Genomic DNA, 13,268 nt, shown 5'->3' on the forward strand with positions numbered 1-13,268 from the left:
GGAAGTGACATGCTAGTTGGTTAAATAAATGCTTTGTTCCTGTTTCCAAGCTTCCGTTTATTCTCACTTAGCCTAATCCTGGGCATGAGTACGTGTCTGAGCTCTGCAAGAACAAAAAACCCACCCATTGCTCATCAAGAAGTTACTACTCTGGTGGTAAGATTTCCTTGAATTCTTGCTTTCTTAAGCAATCTGTTGTATCTTACCTCTATTTAAAGATCCACGGTAAAGGCTGAATTGTTTTCCACAGTGAGATGGCTACAGCACCAAGAACTAACAGAATCCAGAGTGATTCTGAGTGATATGCACTTGAGTGCATATATACAAAATAGCTGATAGAGACTAAAGAAAACCCACACTTTTGGAGGGTGCTTTTTATTCTTCAATCACCATTCCTTCATGAGTTGCTTTTGCTCAAGCAGTTAAGGTGCAAAGTGCGAGATTTAATTATGAGATATGATTTGATATCCCAAAAACAGTTTCATTTTAAAAGATGGCCACTGTTTCTTTAGTATTTGTCTCTGCAGTATATATTTGTCTTGAGTATTAATTTCTACTATAAACTGCATGATCAAACTCACTGTCACGAAGAGTGGTAAATGTTCACCTTTACATTTCTTTGCTTTGAGATGGATTGCTTTGATAGCTTTGGATAGCTTTGTTATGTCAGCAGGGCATGATCATAGTCTTTTTCTGCAACTTTCTACTTTTCACCCCAAATAGGCAGTCATGGAAACTGTAACCACCTTTAAATCAAAGCATATTTCCTAAACTCTACATATCTGTTTTCCTCTACTTTCTTCCTCCCAATTCAAAGTGCTCTCAGCCAACATGGATCGAGCCACTACCTGATGAAGAATATAAAAACAATCCAATCTGTTTCTTTTTCATCTGTCTTCAAAGCATGTATCCAAGAAAGAGAACATTGCTGCTGACCAGTAGAGCAACTGCCTCCTAAGGATTTAGTTTCACTACCTGCAAGAGAACGCTGACAGTCACAAGAAGGCAAACATAACAAGCTGATTTTATGTAACTTTTATTAAAAGTTTTGCACATCCATAATTCAGTTATTGGCACAGGATGCCCAGGGAGATGGTGCAGTCACCGTGTGATGTTCCAGATCTGTGTGGATGTGGCACTGAGGGATATGGTCAGTGGGCATGGTGGGAGAGGGCTGGCAGTTGGATCCTACTGGTCTTTTCCAAATATTTTAGAGGTCCTTTAATGATTCTCTGATTCTATAATTAGTGTGCTATTATAATAATGATAAGAAGTTTGAATATAACTGTATCTTAAATAATGTAAATGTGCATCAAGGCCTTCCTAAAAGCAGATGGTGACTATAAAAGCAAAATCCATACAAGTATGTAATATGAGTATAGCCCCAAATCACTTTTTCCCAAATCAGTTTGTTGGTTACAGCTCAGCCTCAAGCAATCACTCAGCTACTAATGTTCTGGTGCTACAGAAACAAATATTCTATATATTTTTCTAAAACAATAGATTGAATGAAAATGTTGTGCAAAACAACTCTTCTTTTTTGTGTTTCTTTTTGCTGTTCAGATTTCTTGCACTGATTGTTGCAGTATTCTTTCCTTTATAGATTAATACGTAATGGGACAAGATATCTTTTAATCGTATTATTCTTGTTCACTTTGTTCTGTCACTTAATACATTCTTTCTATGGCTTATGATTGAATGTGGTTATGCAGTACTTTTATAAGAAGGTGTAGAACAGATAGAAGTTATTTTTCTAGAGCTTAATGGTGTACACAACCAAAATGATACATTAGCTGCTGATGCTCTAGTAGTGTATGTAGCACTGTCATCAGAATTCTTTCACATCAAAATTTTGGAATACATCAAATCTTAGCATCCTTCCAGCCTTTCTCTTCTGTTGAAGTTTGCCTAGTTCTCGTGCCTTCTGCAATCTTTTTGCATATAAGGAGAGTCCCTCTTAATTTTCATGAGTTTATATACACTGATCTTGTAATTAAAAGTTCTGGTCAAGGTGATCTTCTTCTATTTCCTCCTGAAGGTCAGGAGATAGCAAGAAGATTGCAGTTAGAAAATTTCATTATGGTCATTCTCATTGAGGACAAAGGAAAAAGAATAATTAGTCTGCCCTCAGGTTACATGAGAACTGCACATTTAGCAGGCCTAATCAAGAAAATGAAATACATAGCAGAGCATGGAGATCTGGGAGATACTTATATCCAAAATCAACATATTAAAAGTTCACAAGAAAGAGATGGGTGAAGAATTTATTTCATTAAAATGCAGTAAAATGGAGCTTACTCTTAAGTCTGATGATTACAGTTGTCAATAAATTTTTACAGTGAGGGATGCTGGTTGACTTTTGTTCCATTGAGATGAGAATTTTTTGGTGCTTGATGGCAGAAGGATAAGAAGAAACAAGGCATGCACTGAACATGGAAGAGAGTTAGAGGCTGAAGTGTGGAGGCAAATGTATTACAAATGAGAACTTTTTTGCTAGGGTGGATAAGATTTGTCACAACTTATTCCTTGCATTAGGAAATGATGGTTTCTCTGTCACTTCATTCCTTTTATTTGCTTCTTGGAAGATTTTAAACTCACATTACACAAATACTGCCCTCTGTGTATGAGGCAGAATGGTTAGGATTCTCCTTAGGTGATCTGTGACCTTGTCTTTGTGGATAGCAAATGTGGATTGTTTGGGACATATGAAGCTGAAAAATCTCTGGTCTTTGCAGGGCTTATGTCTTACTTGTGTTGATCACTCCTTCAGAACTCACTTTTTACCTCCTGTGCCTGATTTCCTGGCACCCGTGTCTTCGACAAGGTTGAATTTCCTGACCATCCTTTCTGTTCCCCCTCAAAAATTTTTTCTTCGGCTTCACCTCCTGGCTCGTGGTCCAAGGGAAAGGATCCTTGGGAATCACAGGGGCTCAAGAAGGGATCAGAGGTATTAATTCTAGCATATATGCCTTGTTAGTGCAGTGACGTTATAGCTGGGGCTATGCTGGCCTACTCATACTGGCTTCCAGAGACAAGTGGTGAACCATGAAGAGGTGAACAATGTCTCACAGTTTTTGCGTTTTGTTGGGCTTTTGGTTTCTCAACAGTGGCAGTTTCAATACGTAACGGAACTCACAAAAGAATCTTTCTTTCTGACTGGTTTTACTGCAGTACTTCCTCAATTCAATGGGAGTGGGGAAGTACAGAAGACACTGACACTGAAACACTAGAAAAAAAGATCTCTGAGGCCTTGCAAAGGAGTCTTGATTCATATAGGGACAAGCACTGTGAGCAGGCTCCTCATATTCATTCAAGATCTACCTAAGAAGTAGAGGAACAGAGCTTAGCCATCTGGATTTGTGAAGCTGAAAAGCATGTCTCTTCCCCGACAGCTGCGAGAAAAGAGGTAACATGTCTGTCCTTCCTTCCTACAAGCCTCCATGTAACCTCTACGATCTGCATGTTTAATTTGGCAGCAAGCTTCGCTGATGAGTCTAACAGGCTTCTTGTTACCATAGCTGCCTGGCTATTAGGTTTCTTAGTGTTGAGCACGCTATGTAAAAAGTTGGAGTGGACTTTCTTTCTCCTTTCCTAGGAAATGTTCACGACCTGGGACAACAGTGAGTCACTATCCTCTTTATAGCCACAAACAGTTTTGCTTTCACTGGGATTTGTGACACAAGTGTTTGTAATATGACTAGTTCTATCTCTTGATCTCCATGGCCACATCCCTCTTAACAGTACGTGGTGGTATTTACGGTATTGTGGGTGGTGTTGATTCATGCCATTCTCCTTGTACAGCAAGGTATCGCAAGACTTTGCATCATTACTTCAGCCCTCCAGAAGAGCTGTTTGTTGCGGAAACCTCTGCTTGGAATGTCTCATAGCAGAATAAATTAAGCTTTTCTTTTTTTTTTTTCATAAGACCAGAAGATGTAAGATTACTTCAACTTGGCATTCCCTAGTGGATCATTTTACAGTTTGTTTTTTCTTTCTATCTCGCTCTTGATCCTTTTTATTTAAGTGTTAATATAAATATCACTCAAACAAGTGGTACAAGATGGAAGCAAAGGCAAATGTCTTCTGTTCATTGAAGATTTTGTGCCAGTGACAAGGTCCCATAGGAGAAAGCACCAGACAGTTCATTTGTTTTATTGTGTGGACAATGTAGACAATAAACATTGGAGTCTGGTCACAGAGCTGCTCTTTAGGTGTTCCTTCAGGGATCCCCAATCCTCTCCCTCCTTCCTGAGTGACTAAAATCATTTCTTCTTGCTTCACAGTGATTTTGACCAGCTTCCAGATGACGTACCTGTTTCAGCTAACATTGCAGATATTGAGGAGAAGAAAGGCTTTACTAATTATTATGTAAGCAAGGAGATTTATCTCTATATGTTCTCATCTCTGACTGGTTTGGTGAACCAAACCAGTATAGCTGCTTTTTGGCATGAATAGTTCCATGCTGAAAACATCTCAGTGCTTGTGTTTTCTGAAGGGGAGACTGGTCTATCACACATTTAGTACAGTTTTTTTTGCTGGATGAAACCTGACAAAGGTGTCCTCTAATACTTCTTAGTTTCTAAATTCTCACCTAATTTCTGATTTATTTCCTGTTAGAATGTTGTAACCTTGGTGAATATAGGGAGGAAAGGAATTCAGACAGTGTAGAAGGGGAGGGTATTAGCTCCATCTTCCCATGGTTCTGGCAAGTTAGGATTCTGCCATATACATGGTCTTCCATATCATAATTAGGTCTGACAGTGAGTCATGAAAGTGTGCACAGAAAAGGAATAGTACGAAAAGGGTGGAGATTTTCTGAAGAGGGGTTTTGCATGAGACCAGCTCAGTATGACCTCTGCAGACTGTGCTTTTTTTCCTGGAGACATTGCTCACAAAATCTTCCCACAGAAGTAAGCAGCTTTTACTTTAGAATGTAGTGATATTTTGCTGCTCAATCTCTATGTTTCCTGATGGATCCAACTGCAATGTGACTCAGAGGTCAGTGCATGGAAATCAAGGACTCTTACAGCAAACAAGTTTGGCAACAGATAACACCATAGGAGTTTGAGGGAAGTCATTAAAAGTAAATAGTCTAAGGTGTTTTTTTATTTGTTTGTTTGCTTTTGTTTTTCATTCTATCCTTACTTGTGTTCAGATTACATAGACCAGAATTTCTGAAAATATGTACTTCAAAGTCAAAGAGAAAAATGAATGCCTTCTACTTTGAAAACCAGTTCATTTACATTCCTGTCTAGAGATAGAGATGTACATCCTACTATTGAAAGTGTTGGCTTTGATTCCTTGGTGTCTTCATTCTATTTCAAATGACAGTATTTATATTTACCTCCTTAATACGCTTTGCTCCTCTCTGAGGGAAGGTGTGTAAGCACAAAGTGTCATCAATTTGTTTCTTATTTTCATGTGATAGAAAGCAGCCATGGGAACATGATGTACAGGAAAGTTGAACCCATACTTATACCACGCTATGCAGTATTAAGCTGTTAATTTCTAGTACTTAAGCGTGCAGATGCTTAACTGGAACCTTGCCTTCCACTCTGCCTTTAAGGCAATATTCCCACCACTGTAACACTGCCTATTGTACGCCTCACTCTAATTTTTAAACTATTTTTAAGTCTGAATGTCAACCTGAGTCCTCTCTCTGTTTCAGATGTTTGTCATTGAAGTAAAGATTAAAAGTGGTGGCAGATACCTGATTTTCCGACGCTATCGTGAGTTCTATGCCCTACACACCAAACTAGAGGAGAGATATGGGGGGGAGAACAAGAATAGCCCTTTTAGCTGCACGCTCCCCATATTGCCAGGTAAGCTGTGAGTAGCAAATCTGCACAATTAGTAGCTTTGTCCTTTCTTAGTCTGTCCTTGCGAGGAGGGCATTGTATGGAAGTACACAAGATAACTATCTGGGACAAAGAATTAGTTCCCAGCTATGGAAATTGGAGAAGTCAAGGCCATTGATAGTCCCTCCGCATGTGGTAAAATTCATATGGAAACCTAAAATCCTTTAGAAAATATCTATTTTCTCAGAGTTCCTGCTTTCTCTTAACTGCATTATTTCTCTGACAGCTTCCTTTTTTTTTTTTTTTTTCCCCTTCAATAACTGCCACTGGTTTTATGTTTCCTAGGGAAAGTTTATGTTGGGCTCAAACGGGAAATTGCTGAGAACAGGATTCCTATCCTAAATATCTACATGAAGGTAAAACTTTGTTATAAGATAGAGATTGCACTGAACACTGCAGATACTTTACCCCTTGAAATCAACAGAAAGAGATGTTACTGTTACAGTCCTTCGTATCTGCTGCTCTCTGCACCTTTTTTCAGAAGACACAGTGTCCACACCACGGGACAATCTGCAATCCTAGTCGCCAGATTGTTCAGACTGTAGGGATCCGTTGGAATACGCACTCCACAGAGGAAGTGAAAACCTGCCTTCATGTCTATATAGATATATTTACAAAACAAACAAACAGGATGTGTTTGGTGAATCTTAGGTGAATCTTAGGATGTTGCATGAATACGGGGGTAAGTTCACCTAAGGGATTAGTAAAGCAGAGTGAGCTTTGGAATATACCTGCTTCACAGTCAGGATAAAGCCAGCAACTTCAAGGTGAGAAATTATTGACTGCAGGTTAACGGGAACTCTGACTTTAAATCGGTAATGGTCTGAAGCATAGGTCAAGTCTGCCAGTACTTAAGATTGCCCTCTTTTCACAGTCATTCATGTTCTGAAAGGAAACACGAAGGAAACAATTTACTCCTGCAGTAAATCAGGCACACAAAGAGTGAAGCAATATGTTGGCCAACTCTAAGAGTAAACAGGAGAAACTGTCAGCTGTTCAGCCTAGTCCTGCTGAGGGAAAAGGGAGAGGAGGAAGATTTTTCTGGCAGCAATAGTGATCTTGTAGATCAGAGAAGCATATTTGGTACATGCAAATAAATAGAGAATTGATCTTTCCCACTGTTATTACTCCACTTCCTACTTGCTCTTGGCACAGAACCTACTCTGCCTACCTGTTTGGGTGTTGATGGATGAAGAGGTGCGTCTGTTCTTCTACCACTCCAATTTTGATAGTGAACAGGTGCCCAGAAGGCTGAGACGACTTCGCCCACGGACGCGTCGAGTGTAAGCGATTGACATGTTTTTTTCAGTTTGATGTAGGAGATGCTGTCCAGTTTTGTGAGGAAAGAGAACTGATGATCATCACTGTGTTTCCCAGAACAAAGGCAATCCATGAAGTCCTAATATAAGGATTTCTGTGGGAGAGCGAAAGCATGGCATTTCTTGCTTTCAAAAATGTAAAGTTTTTAAAGCGCAGGTGGTATTTCATTAATAGGGAAATTAAAAATTGATGTTATAGTTTGCTTTTTCAAAAAAAAAAAAAAGCTCCCTAACCATTGATAATTCTTTAGAGGTAATATCTTGTGGTTTTAAGTTGAAGGAAGGAAGAGTTAGGTTGGATGTCAGGGGGAAGTTCTTTACAGAGAGAGTGGTGAGGTGCTGGCACAGGCTGCCCAGAGAGGTTGTGGATGCCCCGTCCCTGGAGGTGTTCAAGGCCAGGTTGGATGGGGCCCTGGGCAGCCTGGTCTAGTATGAAATGGGGAAGTTGGTGGCCCTGTATGTGGCAGGGGGTTGGAGATTCATGATCCTCGAGGTCCCTTCCAACCCAAGACATTCTATGATTCTATCGATTATAATGTTCAGGCCAAGCATAAGGATGCAGGCTTGCATCACTAAAGTCAATGTGAGTTTTGACACCAAACCAAATAAGATCTGGTTCAGACAATAAATGAAACTGAATATTCAGTCTGTTCTTGTCTTTTGTCTGAATACAGGTCTGTCTTACATGCCAGTGTCAGCACCCTTTGCTAAGTAGATGTTGTACCTCATTACCCTCCACAGAAATTAATTTGTTTTTCAACACAGAAAAGATGGACTTTCTTCCTTTCCACTTTCCCCAAAAGGTGCAAAACCTGTGAGCGTGTATGCATTCCTGAGTGTATGTATGACAGCAGTTTGAACTGAGTGCCATAAATGCTAGAAACAGAAATGCCCAGAAGGTAGAGTGGAGTGGCTGAGCAATGCTGTAAAAGACAGGTCCAGCATACTGACTGTATTGAAAATTCCATCTGTTCTCAGCAGCAGACATCATCAGATTGCTGCTGCTCTGCACTGAAACCAGGAGAACTAGGGCAATGTTGTTGCATCCATATTTATTTACTTCCATGCTGCACACAGTCATGCACTTTCTCCAGTGATCTGTGGCTCGTCTGCATTATAAATAATGATAATGTGGACACTGTACTGATCACGTAGTGTTTCTGATGACTAAAAAGACAAATTTACCTCCCTGATTTCTCTTTCCAGTAAAAGCATTTCATCCCAACTGCCTGTTTTGGACCGTGTAACAACTCCTCGGGCTGAGGTGAGTAATTCGCACAATCTGTCATTGAGGACAGAGATTAACTCTGTTTTGCTCTGGTATCTCTTTGATCAAGATGCCTCTTCCAATTAGAGCTTTGGGAAGAGAGGGAAAGTGAAATCGACACAGGAAAGCAATTGCTTTTAACAATAAGGAATGAAACACAGAATGGAAAGAAGGGCTCTTTTCCTCGTTACATAAATAATAAGGAGGGCTGTTGTGAAGTCAGAATAACAGGAGATTCAAAACTGAGAGACATGTACTGCCAAATGGTCCACATTTACATAGTTACACCCATAAATTACATTTAAAGCAAACTGAAGCTTCGGTCTCATTGAATTCAGCATATGTTTGAAAGCTTTGCAAGTGAGGCATCCTGGCAATTTATGTAACATTAGAGTTCTACTCTTCTCTTTTGCTGTAAATCGTCTTGGTATTAGACACATACAACTACCTTGCAAGTGGTGCTTGTGGACTTGCTTTCCGGAACACGTGACTTTTTCACGTAATGTTAATAAAAAACATGCAATTGCTTTGAGGTTGTTTTGTTTCTATGCTGACGATAACAGCTGTCAGATCTGCCCATATCTCTTGGGTTTTATGTATTCTTTCATTAATATTTAATCTACCTACCAAAACTTTTCGATAGATCAAAGAAAAGCTTTTGAAAGAGCTATTAAATAGACATATGAACTGCTAGCATGATAGTTATTGTCTCTTTTTATTAGGAGAACCTTAAAAGACAGCCTTTAGAGGCTCTGAAATTTGGCATTAACAAGACCAAAAGAACCATCACAACACCGAATAATAGGGAACATCTTTTCATTTTTGCTCTTCTAAGAGCATTTAAATGACTGCTGTGTTCTCAAAGGACAACGGGTAGATGCGTGTTTTTGATAACTCAGCAATTTTAATTATTCAAGCACAGCTTGTTAAGATGGTGGAATATGTTTGCCTCTTTTTTTTTTTTTTTTTTTTTTTCCTGAAGGGGGCATCTAAGTTCCACTTTAACCACACATTAGTTTCGTGGACTTTCCCAAATCTCTCAGTTCAGCACACAAGCCTGAAAGCTAGGTGTAGAAAGAACATTTAGTTACCCTTAAATTAGGACACAATTCCAAAACTCCCTAAGGCTCTTTGTGACATTTTGCAGCAAATCACAAAGCTGTAAAACTACAGAAATAATACATTTTTGGTTTGATTCTCAGGATTTCAAGTTGTCAAGATTTCAAGCTGTCAATCGTTTTCAACTCTGCTGACTTACTTGCTTTAATGTGTTTTCAGTGTCTTCAATTCTCTGGTGCTCCATGTCCTGACACTTCTAGAATCGTAGCATGTAGTCCTTTCAGAGCCACACTTATCCCGATGCTCTCACTACTCCCACAAAGCATTTTTGTGTGTGCAGAGCAGGAGAAGGAATTGTGAGAACTGCACACTGCAGTCATTTATGTGACCTTAGTTCATAAATAGATCTGCGCTGACAAAGTGCATGCTATTCTGCTGCTTACCTTCTGTCTGTGCACTTCAGGAGCAGATTAAAAAAAATAATAATAATCACATGTATAACTCTGAATTAATAATTTCAGTGTTATTGCTTTCCATAGGCACTATTTGATTTCTCTGGAAGCAGTAAACTGGAACTCAGTTTCAAGAAAGGAGACTTGATCTACCTACTTAGCAGAGTAAACAAAGACTGGTTGGAGGTAAGGCTGTGGCAGTGGTACTGAATTATTGGCATACCTTTACATGAGTAGAAAGGGGCTTTCCTAGTCCTTAGGATCTTTCTCCTTCTTTCAAGGGGAAACTGTATCATAATTGTGTGTCACAGCCAGGAAGAAATCCTTGACTCCAAATTTGAAATTGTTTTCTCCTGTAATGGTTTTTAGCTTACAAATTTCCTGCCCTCTACACTTCAGTTTTCATTTGCATTTTCTTCTGCTGGAATGTCCTTTAATTCTTTGGAAGTGATTAGAGCACAAAAAGGCCGCAGAAAGGAGATGGAAACTCCATTTCAGCGATTAATTGGTTTCTTGCCTTGGGGTGAGTTGCTATATACTTCATGCTTCATACCACAACACACGTCAGCTTAATTACAGAGAACTTGGGCAATGCAGCAGTGTTCTGAAAAAAGGATGAGGAGAACATACTGCGTGTTTGTTGATATGGCATCTCTGCTTGCTCGAACACCACAGCATTCCCTAGTAACCATCTGATGTTCATTTTTTTTTGCACTCAGTTTCACTCATCTGCCTTGTTTTGGACTATGCAATTGTGTAATCCTTGTGTAGAGATAGCGTCAGGTCACTCCCATAGTCTGTCTTTTCTTGCTTAGAGAAGAACAATTCTTACTGTTGTTTCCATGGAAATTAATTAAATTTCAGAACTTATCACATGTAACCAAAATTGCAAGTTTTTCTCCATGCTAACCCTTCCTGTAATTCCAGGGAACAGTTAATGATGCCACTGGGATTTTCCCATCTGCTTTTGTGAAGATCATAAAAGATTTACCACAGCAGGAAGACGCAGTTAATAAAATACGCTGTTATTTCTATGATGAGACAGTAAGCACTATCAGGTAATAATAAAATAGTCTTCCCGGCTTCTGCTGAAGAGATGCCAATATTCTCTTTCATGATATGCAATTATTAGATTTATCTGTGTTACAGGGATATATCAGTGGAAGAGAATCTGAGCAGCATTCCATTATTCAAAGATCTTATGGAACTGATAAAGTAAGTGGAAGCAGCTAGATGCCTATTTAATATCATTTGTCAAGTCCCTTCCAGTCCTAAATTTTCTACATTTTACTTGGCCATCACCATGTTTTGGATGTGAAACTCTTTTCAAGTGTTTCACTTAAGAGTGTGTAATGTGATTTGGCTGAGGCCCATCTGTGCAGACAGCAGTTTGCTTTGGGATTGTCAGCAAGTGTTGCATGCCACACACAAATGCCACACATGTTCTGGGCAGCATTTTCTATTTCTTGCTGTAAAATCAGAACCATGCTCCCAACCAAGGGTCTGTTGTCTAATATACTTCTTTAGGATGCAGGACATTACCTTATAATTTGTAAAACCAGTGTTGAAATAGTTTGAAGTAGCACTGAACATCAAAACATTAGAATATTGAATATCAGTATAGTGATATGAGTAAATATTCTTCCATTCCTTAACCTGCCCTTCTCTCATAAAAGGGCAAAAGTGGTGAGTAACCACAGTCAACTCATATGTATGGGAATTTTTTCCAGCTCACAGAGTAATCATGCTGTGCACATGGACTTACTGGAGATGGTTTTGTCAGGCTTCTTAGCTTAAATATAACCCAGCATGAACGTGTCTGTAGAATTTTTAGTACTAGCTGTATTAAGAATGCCAAAACACCCAAGGCTTAATGTGACTTTTAGAAAAATTAATTAGATTGCCTGTATATCCTTCATCATGCGTCATCTCCCAGGCATTCCTTGACTTGTGGAAATCAATTCATTTCTTTTCTACCAGGCAGGAGTTTGACCAACATGACATTGTTTTGAATTACCGGGACCTCGACGGCGATCTGATCCGGCTGCTCTCTGATCAGGACGTTGAACTCATGGTATCTCAGAGCAAGAAGAGGTCTGCTGAGAAGCATTTCTTCCCTTGGAAGTTGCACATCACTCACAAGGATGACTTCAGTGTCTACAGCACTAGTCCAGGAATAGGTGATACACAAACAGTTAGGGCAACATGAGTGCTGTAGGGTAGCAGTTCCAGTAGGTAGCTACATCATCCCTCACAAATCCTTCTCTGCAGACAGTTTCTTTTAACAAGGCTTTGAACAGAGCTTGAAAAGAGTCAACTTCCCTTTCAATGTAAAATCTGTGCTTAGCTTTTTGAGCTGTTTAGCACTTCTCTGTAACAGAGATATCTTTATGAAGACCAGGGAAAGCGAGGAATAGAGAAGTAAAATTACTGGATTTGTTCACAAAGCAAGCCAGTGTTACGCTGAAATAAAGGTTGAGTGTCCTGAGCCCAAAATCTGCTCTAATCTCCATCCTTGCTTCTAGAGCCAATTACTTGCCCAGAATGTTTTCATAAGCTTTTATTTTATTTATTTTATTTTGTCCCTGACTGCAGTTCTGGAAGCATGAAGAAAACTTTATTTCAGCAAAGAAATTACAGCCTGGTTTTGCTTTCTTCTTTCCTTTGGCCCATATTTTGAATTCTGTAAATCAAATCTAGTATACTTGCAGTGTTACTTATTGACTTCTCATAATTGTACAGTCTATTTGCTTCCACATTCTGGGATAAGTGATGTGATACCTGTCCAAGTAGTAATCTTTTCTTGGTCTCTCTTCTTCTGCTTTCTAACCCCTCACAGCAAAACAGAACTAACAATAAATGACTGCATCAGACTTTTCCATAAATAAACTTATGCATGTGTTTATTTTATCAGTTTCTGTTACATTTTTAAATTTTTATTTTTGGAGGGGGTGAAATAATTAATGCTCTTTTAATTAATTAGTTAATTAATTTTGTTTAAGAAGGGAACTTGGAGAAAGAATTTAAATGTTACCTATTTAGCTTTTCTTAAGCAGGAGTTTGTTATTTAAAAAAGCCCCAAACCTTCTGGTCTTTTATTTATGCATATTAAATAAATAAATTTATGCAATTAAAATGTTCTTCTTGAACAAATTTATTGCTGCTTGTTAGAATAAGAAGTTATGTATGCTTTATGTAAATCCTAGAATACCTAAAATACTGTATTATAAAAATACCATGCAGTCATGGTGCTAAAAGGATACCACCATGCATAAATATAATCAGGAAAAAGTATTGTACTTTGAATTCATTT

At 38.8% G+C, this 13,268-nt stretch overlaps 1 protein-coding gene across 1 annotated transcript; it reads left to right on the forward strand.

Annotated features, from left to right (window-relative positions):
- The first annotated feature begins 3,162 nt into the window (after window positions 1-3,162).
- On the forward strand, window positions 3,163-12,865 carry NCF4 (neutrophil cytosolic factor 4). The gene is made up of 10 exons (XM_052668744.1): window positions 3,163-3,406; window positions 4,284-4,368; window positions 5,669-5,822; window positions 6,144-6,214; window positions 7,014-7,141; window positions 8,384-8,441; window positions 10,043-10,141; window positions 10,883-11,013; window positions 11,105-11,170; window positions 11,936-12,865. The coding sequence occupies exons 1-10, from the start codon at window positions 3,375-3,377 to the stop codon at window positions 12,162-12,164; spliced, it is 1,053 nt and encodes a 350-aa protein (XP_052524704.1). The 5' UTR covers window positions 3,163-3,374; the 3' UTR covers window positions 12,165-12,865.
- Window positions 12,866-13,268: the final 403 nt, after the last annotated feature.

Source organism: Tympanuchus pallidicinctus, unplaced genomic scaffold (assembly GCF_026119805.1).
Source record: "Tympanuchus pallidicinctus isolate F22 unplaced genomic scaffold, pur_lepc_1.0 scaffold8, whole genome shotgun sequence".
Lineage (NCBI taxonomy): Eukaryota > Metazoa > Chordata > Aves > Galliformes > Phasianidae > Tympanuchus > Tympanuchus pallidicinctus.